Source organism: Hyaena hyaena, unplaced genomic scaffold (genome assembly GCF_003009895.1).
Source record: "Hyaena hyaena isolate Hyena2069 unplaced genomic scaffold, ASM300989v1 scaffold_72, whole genome shotgun sequence".
NCBI lineage: Eukaryota > Metazoa > Chordata > Mammalia > Carnivora > Hyaenidae > Hyaena > Hyaena hyaena.
The window spans coordinates 425,535-444,713 of record NW_024080703.1 but is presented as its reverse complement, the minus strand read 5'-3'; the positions used below and the strand labels follow the sequence as shown (position 1 = coordinate 444,713).

The window sequence follows — 19,179 nt, the reverse complement described above, 5'->3', positions numbered from 1 at the left end:
AAGTGATTTCCCAAAGATCACGGAACTTACTGTCAGAGCCAAACTTGCTGATTTTGTTTCCACCATAGCCATCTTAGTCAGGAAGAAACAAACGCTCCAGAAACTTTATCGTGTCCTTTTTGTCCCTTATCTGTGCTTGTCTTCTGCTTGGAATCACCAGTGTTTATGAACAAATCATGTTCTATGGGTTACTAAGAACATGGAAATGAGAGAAGTTAGATGGCCCTCTTAAGAGTTAATTATGATGTTAACCAGCCTTGGCCTTCTTACCTACCGAAAAATTTCCTTGAGCTATTGGAAAGTATCCTTTGCTTTGATGGTCAAACTGTTAACGTGGGCTGTATTAATAGACATGTTAGGTCAACTGCTAATGTTTTGACATTGGCCAATGACATTAACATATCTAGAGAGATAAAAGAATTTCAGCATAAGAGCTTGAGCTGCAAATATAAAACAGGAGCAGGGGAGTGAGCCAGTGTAGGAGTTGACCAGTATCCTGCTCAGAGAAGGGGAGAGGGAAATCTCTCGGCTGGGGTGTTGAGAATTTCATTCCCATTGTCAAGGCTCTCTCTCCCTTAGGAATAGGGTGCTCCCTTTTTGTATTTTCTTGGCTTCTTGGGTTTCTCCTTATCTCTCAGGCCACTCATTCTCTCATCTACTTGCTCCTTCCTGCTCTGCCATCTATCTTCTACATGGTAGAGTCACTGACATGTCATTGTCTGCTCACTCAATACTTTGTCCCATGGTGATTTCATTCATGCTGATGAATTCCCAGATTTATAGTTCTGTTCCAGATCTCTTTTCGGACTCAAATTATCTATCTATCTATCTATCTATCTATCTATCTATCTATCTATCATCTATCTACATACCTATCTTTCTGTATCATCTATCTCCAGCGAGATGTCACAGGATTGTCATAAACACATGTGTAAAATTCTATCATCATCATCACTGTCATCATTTATCCATCTCTAATCAGAAGTCACAAGATTGTCATAAATACAGGTCATCTAAAATTGTATTCTTGATCTCTTTACCTATCCTCCCCAATCTGGTCCACCTATACATTTCCCCAGCTCAAGGGAAATGGCTGCTAAAACCATAAATTTGGTGGTCATCCTTGAAATCTCCCTCTTTCTCTCCTTTTAATCCATCACCAAGTTATATTTTTATTTTTTTATCTATTTCTTTGAAGCCAGCAGCTACGTTTTGTCTTTACTACCACAGTACTGGTTTTATACCACTATATTTTTTACCTGTAGGATTAGGATAATCTCCTAATCTCTCCACTTTCATTCATTCATTCATTCATCCATTCATTCATGCATTCATTCATTCTACTTTAATCCATGTAGCAAGTGATCATTTAAAAATAGATTGGATCATGCCACCTCCCTGCTTATAACACATTAATGCCCATCACTTTCCTCTTCATCTTCAGCTTGAACCTTTCTCTTTTCTCTGTATGCTTCAGCCCCAGTGGCTTCTTTCCTCCTAAGGGTTGAGGGTTTCCTGCCCCAGATTCTTTATACATTTTATTCTCTCTGCTTGGAATTCTTTTCCTCCTACAACCTTTCTCTTCTCCACCTCTCCCAACTTCTAGTAATTCTTTAGTCTATTTTTAAGTGTCATAGAGACATAAAGTAGATTGTCAGTTGTTGGGGTGGGGGCGAGGGGGAAGGCCGAATGGGGAGTTCTTGTTTAATGGGTATAGAGTTTGCTTCGTAAGATGAAAATATTTATGGAGAAGGAAGCTGTTGATGGTTGTACAACATATTGAATGTACTTAATACAACTGAACTGTACACATAAAATGGTTAAAATTATGAATTTTGTTATGTGTTTGATCACAATAAAAATACTGATGTTCAGATGAAAACTCAGATTTGTGTACCTTTCATGTGCATCAGTCTCTGAGGTCCTGAGAACAGTGAACCTATGGGCCCTCATAGTTGGGGTTAGGCCCTGAGCCACACTAATTCACTAATAAATATCACCCATGAGGCTTTGTTAGAGATAGCCTTGCAAACCTTTTTCCTTAGTGATGCTTGGCAGCATTACTGATTTAAGCTTATCTTTTTGAGGGGGAATATCTGTGCTGAGTAATTCAGGAAGTATTGCCAAATTTTTGCCAGTTATTAAAGATAGCAGTTTCCAAATAGTTATCATCTGCATGTGCCACTAAAGACATTAGCCAGACTAGGCTAATTCCAGGCTAGGACTTCTGAACTATTCAGTCAGGTGCTTCCCTGCAACTGGATTTTATAAGCTTGGGAAATGCTAACGGACCTAGAACCAATTGGACAAAAGTACTACAAAATTGAGGGAACTTTAATAATATATCTTTGCAATAAATGTATTGACCTTCTACATGCCAGGGACTATGCTATTATACACATTGTTTCATTCTGTTCTCATCACAACTCCACAAAGCATGGCTATGGGTTATCGACCCCATCTTATACATTAGGAACACATATCTTTTTGTTTAAGTCCATTTCTTTATTTTGAGAGAGAAGGGGGGAGGGTAAGAGAGAGAAGGAGAGAGAGAGAATCCCAAGCAGGCTCTGCGTTGTCAGTGCAAAGCCTAATGGAGGGCTCCATCTCATAAACCATGAGATCATGACCTGAGCTGAGATCAAGAGTTGGGCGCTCAACTCTCTGAGCCACCCAGGCGCCTCAGGAAAACATATCTTAAAAAGATTTTGTAGCACAGTTAGTAAGTGCTGAGCTGGGATGTGAACCTGAGTCCACCCAACTCCAACGCTTGAGTTCATAAGCACTACATGAAACTGCCTTCTCATGACTTGACCGTGCAGCTAGTTGCTGTGGTATTAATTGCTCTGTTTAGCAGCCAAATTCCCTATCTTCTAAGTCTGATTTATGTCATGATAATGAACAATACCAAAGGGTCATTACAATATATGCTTGGGTATCATTAATTTATTCAGCAAAGATTTTTTCTGAGCACTTTCTTTTTTTTTTTTTTTTTAATGTTTTATTTATTTCTAGGAGAGAGAGAGACAGCATGAGCAGGGGAGGGTCAGAGAGAGAGGGAGTCACAGACTGAAACAGGCTCCAGGCTCTGAGCTGGCAGTCAGCACAGAGCCCGACGCGGGGCTCGAACCCACGAACCGTGAGATCATGACCTAAGCGAAAGTCGGACGCTTAACCGACTAAGCCACCCAGGCGCCCCTGAGCACTTTCTATCTACCAGTTATTATGTAGATTCTAAGGAATGCAGATGATGAGATACAGGCCCTTCTCCCCCAGAACGGCAGACTTCTGGGGGAAACAGCAGATAACCACATGGTACAATACGAGATGAGCGATGCTAGAATGGGAGGACAGAATCTGAGGGATCAAAAAGGGATGTCACGGAGATGTAATGTGATCCAACTCTTGAAGAGCAGAGATTTTCCAGGCAGACATGCAGGAGGAGGCAGAAAAGGGCAGAGGAAAACACTGTGAAAAATTTGGGAGGTTACTATACTTCAGTACTATAGGAACGTCTGTCCCAGTGGGGCGGGGGTAGCATTTTAGGGCACCAAGCTGAAGAGATCACAGTCAAGGAGCCAGACCAGATCTTTATGCAACTCAGAGCTCTTTTGCATAGGAATAGAAACCAAGTCAAACTAGCTGCAGGCATGAGGTTTGACCTTTTAGGCTCAAGTGCCTTCTCCCAAATGCCTGTGATCTCACAGGAATTCATGTTCTCAAGAAAGAGAATCTGATCAGTAACTGACCAATCGCCTGAGTCAGGTGTCTGTCTTCCTTGCCTGGTAGGATGATCCAGGTGTGTGTGTGTGCGTGTGTGTGTGTGTGTGTGTGTGTGTGTGTGAGTTTGGATATGGATGTATGTGGACATGGGAAGCTTGCACTGGAGCTTTTCAAGGTTGCGATCCCATGGTAGGATGGTTTAGGATACTGTCTCAGGAACAATGGACAGGAAGCTTTCCCTAGGAAGCCTGTGAGTGAGAAAGGCAACAAAGTCAATCTAGCACAACATGGGGGGCCATGGAGAAAAGTCTGTATTCTTTAGTAGAAATTTACAGAAATCAAGAGAAAAACCGTCCATTAAAGCCACAAAGATATCATTTAAAGCAACTCTCAATCATGGCCCCAGAACATAACCACCATAAGGTTGAAATAATTAGAATTTTTTTTGCGATGCTACTGAATTTGAATTATTTAAAACATAGTGTGTGTAGGAATCATCTCACAAGTAAAATACTAACCTAAACATCTTATCCCTACATGTTGCAGAGAAGGGTGGCTGTACCCAGGAGAGCCACTAGACAATAGGAGACTTGAGTCCCTGAGTGACTGTGTGAAAACAGAGGACATTTCTGTCTTGTTCACATAGGACAATAACGTAAATGAGAAATTTTTATCAGACAAATAAGATTTGTAGGTAGTTGGTGCAATTAGTGTAACTGACTCAGGAAATGCAACAGAAATGGTGTGTAGCTTTTCTAGGCTTGGCTTGTACATGAAACCCACAACTCTGGCTAGAACAGAGCCCACTCACTCCTTAAGTCTGTGTCCTTGAACAACTGCGTGCAAAAGAGTTTCTGCTCATTTCTTCACAGCACAGTACAGTTATGTGAGCAAGAAATTAGTTTCTATTTTGTTACTTTGGGGTTTACTGTTCTAGCTGTTAGCTTACCCTAAGTAGCAATCACCCATTCTGGCTAATTGCTATCCTTAATTTTATATCTGCTCGAAGGTAATAAAGATATAAAGAAACGATGTTCATAAAAAGATATGAAAAAAAGTCTAAAGTGAGTTTCCAAAAACATTTGTGTATAACCATTTTTATTTAAAGTAAACTTTTGTGCAATGCTCTCAAATTCTGTTTGGGAAAAGGCTTAAAAAGTTTTTTTTTTTTTTTCCTATTTTCCATAAGATTAAAATCAGTGTAAGAAGCAGATGTTGTTATTCTCTAATGTTTTCTATTTCATATGTAATACTGATTTTCTCTAATTTAAAGTTTCATAAAAAAAATCTTTTCCTTTTATACTTTTCTTATAGCCTTACTTTGGGCTGAAGACAGCTCTAATCACATAAACTTATTGCTTAATAAATTAATCTTACAAATAGAAACTTTAGAATTCACAAAATAGATACGTAGGACCAAAATGAAAAAGCAACATCCTGTCTCAGTGAAACACATACAGTGAATTATGGAATAAAGCACGTATAGTGAATAGCAAGGTTTTTAAAAGTTGGTATGCTTGGAAGAAAGCTATTCTCTTTGATTATCCTCAGTGATGCATTTTGTAAATTGTCTTCTTGATTTTATGCTACCTTCTTCATTTTCTTCCTTGAAATATAAGCCCTTCGGCATATATAGCATTATGGACATTGAAAATATTTGCAGTTGGGAATGGTTGGCAAATGACGTAGGTTATCAGAGAATATATGCTGTTAAATGTGGGCGGTTCTGAAATATGCAGAGAACACTGGGGTAGCAAGAAAGCTATGCCACTATTTCCAATTCAAAATACTTAAGTTTTTAATCTTGTGTTCTTTGTATCATGCAGTGTAGAAAAAATCTGAAGCTCCTAGTGCTGGTTTTATTCTTCGGGACCCAGAAATTAATATTTATGTGAAACAAGTACATAATAATAATGGATTATACTACAGGTTGGAACACGCAACATCAAATTTCATGTGTAGGAAACCTAACTCGGGTGAAACAGAATTTTCCCTCATGTAAGTAGAATAATTCAATTAATCTTTAAACATTGCCTAAGCATTTTGGTAAAAACTATTTTTATTCTCTTTCACAATATTTTCCTCTTTGAAAAGCAAAATTTCATGTTTATGTTTTCCAAGTTTCTTTTTTCCTCTGTTAAAATGACTCTATTTTAGAAATCTGTTATTACTTATTGGCAATGTAAATAATTTTGTGCTTTTCAATGACATCGATGTCATGCTCCAGCTGTTTCATTTCTTCTTCTAGCTTCTGCTTGTGGATCTTCTTTGGTATGGAGTCAATGAACACGGAGAGGGACTGGAACTCCTTATGTACCTCTTCCCAGTTCTTCTTCAGCCCCTGCAAATGTAAAGAAAACCATAAATATTAAAGTAGCTGCAAAAATAATGTAAATGGTTATGTATATATATATGTGTGTGTGTATATATATATGTATATACACACACACATATATATATGAAGAGAAATGCAAACTGGTAAAGAAAACAGAGGAAGATAACTTTACAGAATGATATGTATTTATCAAGTACTTGGCTACATTCACAAAAAATATTGTACAGTGTCCAAGTCCTGTCCTCGACTGTGTGTTCAGTTCCCAGAGGGAGTATTTATTTGCTCTGCTTTTAATGTTACTGTACTTGTTTTTATCATCAAATATGAATGTGCAGAGTTACAAGTAGTATGAAACTAAGCTCATAGCAAATGTTTTGGTAAAAACAGTTTAGAAGTGATATCACCCCTGCCTCCCCACCAGGCAAAACATATTTTTGAATAGGAAATTGTTTATCGTAAAAATTGTAGGTTTTTTTCTTTAGATTTTATTTTTAAACCATTACCCCCATTGATGAAAAGACTGGATTTGAATTTGCATGGCCTGTTCGCTTATATTTGACTAAATGGAATTGCACAAATGCCAAACCCAGTTTAACAAGAGATGATCTTTTATGTATTTTTTCAATATATTATAAAGAATTCTCCATATAGTCAGAGGCTCTATACTTTCCATAATGTATACTAGAAATGGCTGAGATGCCATTAAATGTAACACGCATGCTAATTCAATAATGTAGTTAATGTTTTATATTCTCAGTACTCTATGAATTCAAAATTAGGGACCTTTTAGGAACAATAAAGGTTATTTCATCTCTGCATAGTCCCTTATCACAGTGCACTAGAGATCTCATTGACAAAATGGGCCGAGGGGCGCCTGGGTGGCTTGGTCGGTCAAGCATCCGACCTTGGCTCGGGTCATGATCTCACGGTTTGTGGGTTTGAGCCCCGCATTCGGCTCTGTGCCGACTGCCACTTCAGAGCCTGGAGCCTGTTTCAGATTCTGTATCTCCCTCTCTCTCTTACCCTCCCCTTCTCTCTCTCTCTCTCCTCAGAAATAAATAAAACATTAAAAATTTTTAAAAAAACCAAAATGGGCCGAAATCTCTCATCGAATTCATGCTCTGAAATTTGAAAAACTAACACTATTATTCACTATTGATATAGAAATCACTTTATTTACACAAAAACAGTCAAACTGAAAAAAATTTTTTAAATATTGTCTTGAAAATAAGGTCCTTGAAATCCACAGTTATATATTTAGACTTAGGAAAAGATTAGAACTGTCTTATATAATAACACCTTCATAATAAGTCCTCATAGTACAAATTTAATCATGTAGAAACTTCTGGGGGATAATAAAATTCCAATGGCTTATTTCTCTGCTTAGGTTAAAATGATGATGGGAAAGGGCACACTGTATAGAATAAGTTGGCTGGGGGAAAGGGCAACCGATTTTGAACCCTTATTGAGTGAGTCTAGATAAAAGAGTTTAAAGAAAAGACAGAGGGAAGATATCCAGGTTAAATTTTAAAAAGAGGGGGATGGGTTAACATAGTCCTTAATAGCAGATGAGATGTATTCCAAAAAGATGTCCTCAGGATTCTTTTTTCATAGTCTTTTATTATGAAATGAAAAATATGTTTCCACAGTGCTCCACAGTAGGGGTGCCTACTGCAGAGAGGAAGTCCATGCATTTATGCACTTTCAAATATCAAAGGTTTTTCATAGCTACTTGAGTGATATTTCCACATTACTTGTGGTCACAGCAGCTACACTTTTTCTCTGTAGCCTTTATCTTTTAAAGGATAGTTTGCTTTATCTTCCAGTGTGTACAAAAATGTTTGGATCAAAGTCAACAGGCAGAGATGGGAACTAGATGTAACTAATAGTTCATATTACACTGAAATAACCCCTTAGCTGTTAAGACTTACTTTTGTTACTTCATCTCAAACATCTTTTATTCACTGCAGCAACGGTGATTTTTAAAATTAATTTTTCTTTCTTCCATTTATTCTTTTATTGTTACTTTGGGGAAAACTTCAAGTAGGAAGAAGCAGTCATAAAATAAATGAGGAGTGCCTTCAGTTCCATGCTTCTTTGTACCCATGACACCCCCGCTCATTCTTCACCTTCTGGTCCTGTTCTGTGACTGGGGCCGTGGTGTTGGGGGGTGGCAGTCAGGGTTGATGCCTGTGGGCTGGCTCCCCACAACATTGCCAGCTCTTTTGCCCTCCAGCCTCTGGGTTCAGCACTGGAGGAAGGAGAGAGAGGCTGGGGCATTTCTTCTTCCTTTCCCTTGACCTTACCTGGACGCTAGTTCTGGCTCATCTGTCTGTAATTGCAATCCTGCTAGCTGGGCCCTCTTCCAGGCTCCAGACCTTATCAGGCTCTGGTAACACGTTCTTGCCTCTGCCATGCGAGCCTAGGGTGGTGATGGATCCCACCGTCCTCAGTCCTGGGATGCTGCAGTGGTTTTTGTTGGCTCCCTTAGCCCTGCTTTACTTCTGTAAATAGTTCCTTCATAAATTCCCTTCAGAATCCTGGCTGATGATGCCTTGTATTTCCTGTTGGATCTCCGACTGACAGAGCTTCCTTTTGTTACTTCCTATGCACGTGTGTATGACGCAGTGGGAAAACACTGGCCCGTGAACTGGGCGACATAGGTTTTAGTCCCTTTTTAGCTACTTGATAATTTTGTGCCCAAGGGCAAATGTAAACCAAACTCTAAGTTCACTGTCAGTGAAGACTGCATTTGTCTTGCTCACAATAGTATCCCCTGGGCTGGGTACAGGGCCTGGAACATGGTAGGTGTTCAAACGCATGAATAGAAAACAAAACTCAATATATTTGCATTTAATATCCTCATCTGTAAAATGAGAAGTGTGGACTCATTAGACTAGATGACTCCTTCCAGGTATAATGAGGCTATTATTTTATGAAGCATGAGCAGAATGTGGCCTACTCAAGAACATGCAACTATATGAGTCGAGCTACCCTGTCACTGTACAAAGTTATGAAATATGTTTTTCTTGTGCTGAAGACTTTTAAGATGTGTTATACAGCATTACTTACAAATGTCTTATACAGTATTACTGACTATAGTCTTTCAAATGTGTTATACAGTATTACTGACTATAGTCACCACGCTGTACATTACACCCCCAGACTTATTTATTTTATAAATAGACGTTTGTATCTCTTAATTCCCTTCACTCAGCTCACCCACTCCCAACCTCATTCCCCTCTGGCAACCACCACTCTTATGGGTTTCGTTTTGTTTTGTTTTGTTTTTTAGATTCCACATGTAAGTGAAATTGTATAGTATGTCTTTTTTGTGTGTGATTCATTTCACTTAGCATAACACACACACACACACACACACACAGGCAATTAGATTGCTTCTGTATCTTGGCTATTGTAAATAATACTGCAGTGAACATGGAGGGGGGAATATATCTTTTCAAATTACTGTTTCCAGTTCCTTTGGATAAATACCCAGAAGTGGAATCACTAGATTCTTTGGTGGTCCGTTTTTAAATTTTGAATAACCTCCATAATGTTTTCTATATTAATGGCACCAGTTTACATTCCCACCAAGAGGGCATGAGGTTCCCCTTTTCCTACATCATCATTACTTTTTAATGTCTTTTTGATAATAGCTATTCTGACAGATGTGAGGCAATATTAAGTTGTGTTTTTTAATTTGCATTTCGCTGATGATTAGTGATATTGGGCATCTTTTCATGTACCAGTTGGCCATTTGCATGTCTTTGGGGAAAATATCTATTCAGATCCTCTGCCCATTTTTTAATTGAATTGTTTGGATTTTCGTTGTTTTTGTAGCTGTTGCTGTTGTTGAGTTGTATGAGTTCTTTATATATTCTGGATATTAACTTCTTATCAGACACATAATTTGCAAATATCTTCTCCCATTCAGGAGGTTGCCTTTTCATTTTGTTAATGATTTCCTTCCCTGTGCAGAAGCTTTCTAGTTTGATGTAGTCCCAGTGGCTCATTTTTGATTCAGTTGACCTTGCCTTTAGAGTCAGATCCAAAAAAATCATTGTCAAGACATATCAAGGAGCTTACCACCTACGTTTTCTTCTAGTTTTATGGCTTCAGGTCTTATGTTCAAATCTTTAATTGATGTTGAGCTAATTTCTGTATATGGGGAAAGATAATGGTCCAGTTTCATTCCTTTGCATGTGGCTGTCCAGTTTTCCCAACACTCTTTTCAAAGAGATTGTCCTTTTTTTCATTTTATATCCTTGCCTCCTTTGTCATAAACTGACCATATGTGCATGGTTTATTTCTGGGTTCTCTATTCTGTTCCATTGATCTATGTATCTACTTTTATGCCAGGACCATACTATTTGTTAATTACTATATCTTAGTAATTTTAATTACTATCTCTTAGTGATTTTAATTACTTTATCTTAGTAATATGATTTGAAATCAGGGAGGGTGATGCTTCCCACTTTGTTCCTATTTCTCCAGTTCGCTTTGGCCATTTGGGATCTTTTGTAGCCCTACACAAGTTTTAGGCTTGTTTGTTCCATTTCTGTGAAAAATGCCATTGAAATTTTGATAGGGACTGAATTGCATCTCTAGATTGCTTTGAGTAATATAGACATTTTAGCAACATTAATTCTTTCAATCCATGAGCATGAAGTATCTTTCAATTAATTTTGTCTTCTTCAATTTCTTTCATGTCTTACAAGTTCTCAGTGCGGAGATCTTTCATTTTCTTGGTTAAATTTATACCTAGGTATTTTAGTCTTTTTGTTGTGATTGTAAATGAAATTATTTTCTTAATTTCTGTTTCTGAAAATTTGTTGTGTATAAAAACACAACAGATTTTTGTGTATTGATTTTGTGCCATGCAAATTTACTAAATTCATTTATTAGTTCCAACAGATTTTTTTGGTGGAGTCTTTATACATAAAATCATATCATCCACAATTGGTGAGTTTTATTTCTTTTCCAGTTTGGATAGTTTTTTTTCTTTTCCTTGCCTAATTGCTCTGTCAAGGACTTCCAGTACTCTGTTGAATGAAAGTGGTGAGAGTGAGCATCCTTGTCTTGTTCTTGACCCTAAAGGAAAAGTTCTCAGTTTTTCACTGTTCAGCATGTGGTCTCGTCATACATGGCCTTTGTTATACTGAAATACAATCCATCTATATCTACTTCATAGAGAATTTTTATCATTAAATTGATGTTGAATTTTGTCAAATACTTTTTCTGCATCTACTGAGATAATCATATGGTTTTTATTCTTCATTTTATTAATATGTTATATCATATTGATTGATTTGCAGGTATTGAACCATCTTTTCATCCCTGGAATAAATCTCACTTGATCATGGTAAATGATACTTTTTATGTATTATTGAAATTGGTTTGCTAATATTTTGTTGAGGTTTCTTGCATCTATGTTCAACAGGGATATTGGTCTATGATTGGTGACTATGTGTGGCATTCTTGTCTCATTTTGGTATCAGGGTAATGCTGGCCTTTTAAAAGGAGTGTAGAAGCATTCCTTCATCTTTGGTGTTTTGGAAGAATTTGAGGAGGATAGATGTTAAATCTCTGAAAGTTTGGTAGAATTCATCACTGAAGCCATCTAGCCTTGGACTTTTATTTGTTGAGGGTTTTCTGATTACTGATTAAATCTACTTACTAGTACTTGGTCTATGCAGATTGTCTACTTCTTCATACTTCAGTCTTTAAAGATTGTATACTTCTAGGAATTTATCCATTTCTTCTAGGTTGGTCAAAATGTTGGCATAGAACTGTTCATAGTAGTCTTTTATGATCATTTGTATTTCTGTGGCATTAGTTGTAACTTTTTCATTTCTGATTTTATTTATTTAAGGCCTCTCTTTTTTTCTTAGTGAGTCTAGCTAAAGTTTAATAGAGTTTATCTTGTTGGAGAGCCAGTTCTTAGTTTCATTGATCTTTTCTGTCTTTTAAGTTTCTATTTCATTTATTTCTACTCTGATCTTTATTATTTCCTTCCTTCTAAAACTCTGAGCTTAGTTTGTTCTTCTTTTTCTAGCTTAGGTATAAAGTTCGATGGCTTATTTGAGATTTGTATTGTTATAAAATTCCCTCTTCGACTGCCCTCCCATGTATTTTAGTTGTATTTCTATTTTCATTTGTCTGAAAGTATTTTTTAAATTTCTTTGATTTCTTCATTGATCCATTAGTTGTTCATTAGCATATTGTTCAGTCTCCATATGTGTGTTATTTTTCTAGTTTTCCTCTTGTAATTGATTCTACTTTTATACCACTGTGGTTGGAAAAGATGCTTGATATGATTTCAATCTTCTTAAATTTAAACTTGTTTTATGGCTTACAATATGGTCTACTTTGGAAAATGTTCCTTGTGCACTTGAGAAGAATGTATATTCAGGTTCTTTTGGAAGGAACATTCTGTATATATCTGTTAAGTCCATCTGGTCTAATAAGTGTTGTTTGAAGCTGAGGTTTTCTTATTGATTTTCTGTCTGGATGATCTATCCATTGGTGTCTTTTCCTATTTTTCATCATCAGTTAGAGATAAAAACCTGGCTTTCACAACAGCATGTACTTTCTAAAAATAGTAGAACCCAAACTAGAGAGAGATGGAGTTGGAGACAGAGAAAGAGAAAGACAGAAAAGAAGACAGGCAGAGAGAGAGAGAATGGACCAAAAACCAGAGGTCTTTCTGAAGATGACATGCAAAGTCCCACCTCCCTGTCTGCCAGCCTTCTTGCACCTACCTTCTTCCTTTCTTCTTTCCAGCACACCTGTGTTAAACAGCTGTGTTTATACTGGGCACAGGGTTAGGCTCTCAGGGGACTGCTGTCAACAAAGAGACACTGTCCTTGCCCTTAGGCCACTTCTGCTGTCTGGAATACCCTCTTCCTGTGCCACTGAAGGCCCAGATAGACAAGTACCTACATACTTCAGTGGATACTCTGAACCTATATACTTGGAACCTAATAAAACTTATGATTTCTACACACACACACACACACACACACACTCATATCTCCATATGTACGTATATACATATCACCTCTTATTCTTTATATTACAACATTATCGATCGTAGAATTTTATCTCATGCTCTTTTTATCATCTGTGAGATTTAGCATGATACTATATGCAAAGTGGGAATTTAGTAAATGTTTAATAATGATTGTGACATTGATAAAATGTTAAGAATTTATAACAGCATACAAATCCAGTTTCAACAGAAGTTAATGTGGCAAAATGGTTTTTTTCCTGTTTTTAAAAGGTCATTAGAAAAGGCTTTGGAGGAATCTTTCAAAAATAACAAAACAAAGACTAAAATACTATTTTTACCTTTAGAAGAGATAGCATGACTTTAGAAGAGAACAATTAGGTGCTTAATAAATACTGTCCTAAGATGATGATGGAGCAGTCCTGTCACATCGCCCAATATTTTAAATGCTTCGGTTAAAAGTCTTGCATTAAACACATGAGGTCATATGTCTTTATGTCTATTTTATTCAAAAATAAGGAAAATATATTAAGACCTCAGACCTGGTTCTTTTAAAGTTTGGACATTTGGCCTGTAGGAAAGAAAAAAAAAAGTTGGTCTGGGAGCAGTTTCAATTATTCTAGAGCTCCATCTAGTGAAAAATATCTATTTTATGGATATTATTTTTGAAAAATTCCGGGACATGAGAATGAAAATAAAAATGGTTTTTGCCTTACTTATGCATGTTCATTGAAGGAGAAGGTGGGCTTCCTTACAACACTAACTAATGCAGGAAAAAACAACAGCTCACAAAATCGGAAACAAAAGATTATTCAGTAATTCCTACATTAGAACTTTTGCTCTGGCCAAAGGGTCACTGTGTTACACAGGTGTCACCATAACCAAATGAGAGTGTTCTGATTTCAGAGTCAAGGTGCAGGCTTTAATAATCATGCAACAGAGATGTCCTAAAGTGTTACACATGAATACAAATTACAGAACACTCACCTGAAGAACCGCTTCCCTTTCTTCATCAGATAGCCTCTTCATAGCTGCTTTCTTAAGGTTTTCCTGGATATAATTATTATATTCTTCTTGGGCTTTCTTTACTTCCTCATTTCGCTTACATATATACTCAGGTATGACGCCATAATCCTTAAAAGGGTTTTCCAGAAAAAAAATCAATATCCTGCATGCAATCTTACATATGTATACATATCAAGTAATGATTGGGAGAAAAAGAAATGTTACTGATTTAAAGCCTTTGCTCAGAACATGGCAAATTGACAAAATTCATTTTTTTCCCTCTTTTCTCATTGGGAACTTGTTGATTCTCATCTTTTAAAACCAAGAAGCGCAATGGACATGGAGCACAAGCAAACAATAGCACTTAGCTGGTTTGTAGCTACTGAAACTGGGTGTTATCCGTCACCAAAGCATAACTTAAGCCATCCTGCCTAAAAAAAGGGGGTAGAAATCCTAGCTATAAATGTGTTCTGGAAAGTGCCAAAACATTACACAAATAAATTTCAAGATCATTACATTCTGGTAAATTAGTGCAGTGGTAAACAGTCCAATTCATTTACAGAAACACTGAGGGTAGCACCTTGTTAAAGCTCAGTACAGTTTCTGATGTTCATAATGATGATTCTGAGTCATCACAAAATGATTTGGGATATATTCTGTTTAATAAAGGGAGTAATGTAAGATGTTTCAGGAAAAAGAGCTATCTCACAAACGGGTAATAGCTTCAGTGATCTGAAATGCTCCCGTGTGCTGGGCCGCTGACAGCTCATGCATACTATTAATATAAATAATAGTATCCACTCTCTATTGAACTTTTATTAGGTGCCAGATATTGCGTCAAGTGCTCGATAGATTTTATATCATTTAACCTTCACTACAATCCTGGGATAAATCTAATGACTTCTTAAAGGTCACAGAGCTAAGTAGCAGAGGGAGAATTTGAAACAATGTCTTACTACTATTGCTGTATATATCTCAGTTTGTTTTCACAAATGGTTTCTCATGGCACCAATGGGCATATAATACTGCATCTGAACTTAGAACATGATGTTCACCCACTTTTTTAAAAATGGCATTGCCCAGAGCGCCTGGGTGGCTCATTTGGTTAAGCATCTTGGTTCCAAACCTGGTTCCAACCTGGTTCCTGGTTCTCCTGGTTCGTGAGTTCGGGCCCTGTGTTGGGCTCTGCACTGCAGTGTGGAGCCAGTTTGGAATTCTCTCTCTCTCTCTCTCTCTCTTTCTCTCTCTCTCAAAACTTAAAAAAAAAAAACAGCATTGCCCTTCAAAAGACTTACTATCTCACTTACCATTCATTGATTTTAAGAACTTAGCTTTGATCAGTGGACAGTAAGTTGAGAAGTCCTTCATGAGCCCTGAATGCTTGGTCAGCAACACCATCAGTGCAGAGTGTTTGCATGGCTTGGTAAACAAACACAGGTAGATTAACTTAACATTTTTCTATCTCCATGTGGAATACTCTCAATTTTCCATTCAGGGCAGAAAATGTATTGAAGTGGACAGCTGAGGCAGAAGGCAGTCAGAAAGAGGGCCACAGAGGGGGCATTGTAGCATAACTGGCAAAGAAGGGCTTTTAAGTCATTGTGGAGAAATAATGGGTTGGGAGTTGCTTTAAAGAGTCAGCCAGGGGAGTGAAATTTCTGCATTTCCACATCCTATGGGCAAGGGCTCTAGCAGCATCCAGGACACAGAAGGAGGAAGTATTCAAAGAAGCCTGAGATAACTTTATGGGTGTGTGCTGCCAACCCCTTGATGCCTGCTGAGGGCTTCCAAAAGTGTTGTAGCTTATGGAGTGACCAGAGTTTCTCAGAGAATAAGTGATGTGCTCTGACAACAGCCTGGAAGTTTCTGTTTCAGTTTTGAACAGGCATTGGGTTTATCAGGGTAGATCATTGGACTACCTCAATGCAAGCCCCTCATACATCACTATTGCAATTTTTTTTCTACTTTTCCTCTTCCTTCCTTTCTTCTTTCTGTTCTTCCTTTCTTTTTTTGCCACCACTCAGTACGTATTACTAGTCTTTAGGATTTTGCACTCATATTTTCCTATGTGTGTTGTTAACAATTTTGTACTCTGTAAGTATACAAAGTAAAATAGGTTTTGTATAAAGTATTTTTGTAATCTTTTCAAATTTTAAAGACATTCTATATTTAAATGAAATCAAGCTCCTATAATTTTCACAAATGAAATTGGATGCCTCTATGATGAGCACCTTTTTAGACAGAGAGGAAGGTCCCCAAAGGACTAGATTATTGTACAGTACTTTCAAGGTCTGCTTTACTCCAGACACATTCAAGTTGAAATTGTACATGGATAGGGGAGATGGCTCTAAAATTATTTTCCTCTTCATTTTTCCTCATTCTGCTACCAAGCTCCTGCAGCCTAATGACTAAATCTTAGCACTTTTTTTTTTTTTTTAAGTTTATTTACTTACCTTAAGAGAGTGAGAGAAAGAGTGCAAGCAGGGGAGGGGCTGAAAGAGAAAAAAAGAATCCTAAGAGAGTTCATGAGCTCATGAACCGTAAGATCATGACCTGAGCTGAAATCGAGTCAGATCCTTAGCCAACTGAGCCACTCCGGTGCCCCTTAGGATTTTCTGAAAGGCTATTTCTTAGTAATGACTGATAGTAATGACTATGCTTTCATGAAATTTCTACCTCACTAAAAATGAACATCTTTCAGAGAATGTTTGTTTTAATTGGTAAATATATTAATAATTGAAATTAAGGGAAACAAACCAGAGTTTTCCTCTACTAGACAACATGGTATTATTCTTTCCAAAAATTCTCCATAATTTCATCACATATTATTTGTATCAAGCACAGACTTCAGAGGAATGAGAACTGGCAATCTAGGTAATCTGTCCAGTGAGAACACTGTGATAATATGGATGATCTTTATGAACACCCTTCTTTTTTTTTGTTTTTTAATTTTTTTTAATGTTTTATTTATTTCTGAGAGAGAGGGAGAGTGAGAGAGAGCATGAGCAGGGGAGGGTCAGAGAGAGAGGGAGAGAATCTGAAACAGGCTCCAGGCTCTGAGCTAGCTGTCAGCACAGAGCCCGCCGCAGGGCTCGAACCCAGGAACTGTGAGATCATGACCTGAGCTGAAGTCGGACGCTTAACTGACTGAGCCACCCAGGCGCCCCATGAACACCATTCTTAAATTATTTGAATTTTAGGTCTTATTAATACATTACAAGGCTACCTTTTTATTGATGTATTTTGGAAAGAGTCCTGAAGTCTCAAGATCATGCTTGTCTCCAGTTCTTTTGTCAACATAAAGTGGTTTAGGCTTCTTAGCCACTCCCATAATGATGTCGGCTGCATTTATGTTTATAAAATTTTTTTCGCTCTGTATTCCCATGACTGGAATATCAGTCCGCAGCGGCACAGGAGGCTTTTTGGGCTCATTCCAATAAAATTTTTTTTCTGTTAAATATAACGTTTCCTTGTTAATATTAAATTATAAACATTGCTATTCAATACTATTTATAATATCTAGATATTTTACCACTAGGATATTAAAGCCTTATTAATAATATATTCAAATATTTCAGGTAAAAATCAGTAATCATAAATGCAAAATATTAAGTGCAACATAATCAATTAATATGCTGAAGAACAGTATACAAATCTAAGGGAAGAAGATAAGCTCCCTAAATCATATGCTAGGTAACCAATACATTTTTACTAGCTATTGTGAAAATATTTTCTTATAAATATGTCAACAACAAATGTTCAGCTTTTCCACTGAAAAAAAATTCAAAGAAACATTAAAACTGTTTTATAAGTACTAGCAATATTACTAATAATTGCTTATTCAAGGGAAAGTTATCGCAAAAATCACCAATAAGTCAAACTTGATGGTGGTCCTAGAATGTATGGGTTTGTCTCCCCCCCCCAGAACTCTTGTTATTATAAGGTATAAAGATCATGTAATAGCTATGTACTCAACACGTAGGTTCACAAAAATTACCTACAGGCTGAACTTTCCTATTTGCTCCTCCCTGATTGCATCTCACTTCCTAAAATTATTACTATCCAGAATTTATCTTATTTATTTCTCTCTACCACATTCTCTTCACTTAGCAGCAGATGAAACTGGCCATTTTTACATGGCCTCTTCAACTTGATCATTCCAACTCATCTATTTTGATACAGCCACATCAAAATGGCTTGTCAGAATGCTAGAATGTAAAATAATTACAATTTATTTCCAAAAACTGAAGGCAACAGCCATCCTGACAAAACTTTACCAAAATATTAACCCCACACAATTACTAGGTACTTTGACTTTATTCATTTCTGCACTGTTTGAACTTTTTATGGGTTTATGTAACTTGTATTAGCAGGAAAAAGAGATATTACTAAAAGCCCAAGGACTGGATTAACCTCTTGTGATGGGCTGAATTGTGTCCCTCCCAATATCCGTATGTTGAAGCCCTAATGCCAGTACCCCAGATTGTATTTGGACAGAGGGTTTTAAAGAGTTACCTAAGTTAAAATGAGGTCACTCTAGAGTGGATCGGACATCCTTAGAAGTGAGAGAAATTTGGACCAGACACACACAGAGGGAAGACCATATAAAAAGAAAAGGAAACGACAGGCATCTGCAAGCCAAGAACAGAAGCCTCAGAAGAAACCAACTCTGACACCACCCTGATCTTGGACTCTCGCCATCAGAATTGTGACCAAATAAATTTCTGTTTAAGCCTCAGACTGTGATTCTTTCTTATGGCGGCACCAGCAAACTAATACCTCTGATATTAGTTCTATACACCAAGAGATATTATAAAGGAGTTTTTGAAAAATCTATGTATTCATGAATTCATGCAATATATTTTTGTTGAGCAAATACCATGTTCCCAGCTAATGCTCTAGGAAATGCAGATACAATAGGAAACAAAAGAGACAATTTCCCCTCTACATTATAGAGGGGAAAGAATAATTAAATTTATTTTTTTATTTTCTTAAAAATTTTTTTTAAATATTTTATTTATTTTTGAGAGAGAGAGAGAGACAGCATGAGGGACAGAAATAAAGGTAGACACAGAATCCAAAGACAGGCCCCAGGCTCTGAGCT

At 37.1% G+C, this 19,179-nt stretch overlaps 1 protein-coding gene across 2 annotated transcripts in view; it reads right to left on the bottom strand.

Annotated features, from left to right (window-relative positions):
• Nucleotides 1–5,813: 5,813 nt before the first annotated feature.
• ENKUR (enkurin, TRPC channel interacting protein) overlaps nt 5,814–19,179 on the bottom strand; it is a 26,451-nt gene continuing 13,085 nt past the window's right edge. For both annotated transcript variants that reach the window (XM_039233053.1, XM_039233052.1), the window contains exons 3-5: nt 17,302–17,525; nt 14,058–14,204; nt 5,814–6,064 (exon numbers count right to left, since the gene is read on the bottom strand). In XM_039233053.1, coding sequence (XP_039088984.1) covers nt 5,891–6,064; nt 14,058–14,204; nt 17,302–17,525 — 545 coding nt within the window. In that variant the 3' untranslated portion in view covers nt 5,814–5,890. The remainder of the gene's footprint in view (nt 6,065–14,057; nt 14,205–17,301; nt 17,526–19,179) is intronic.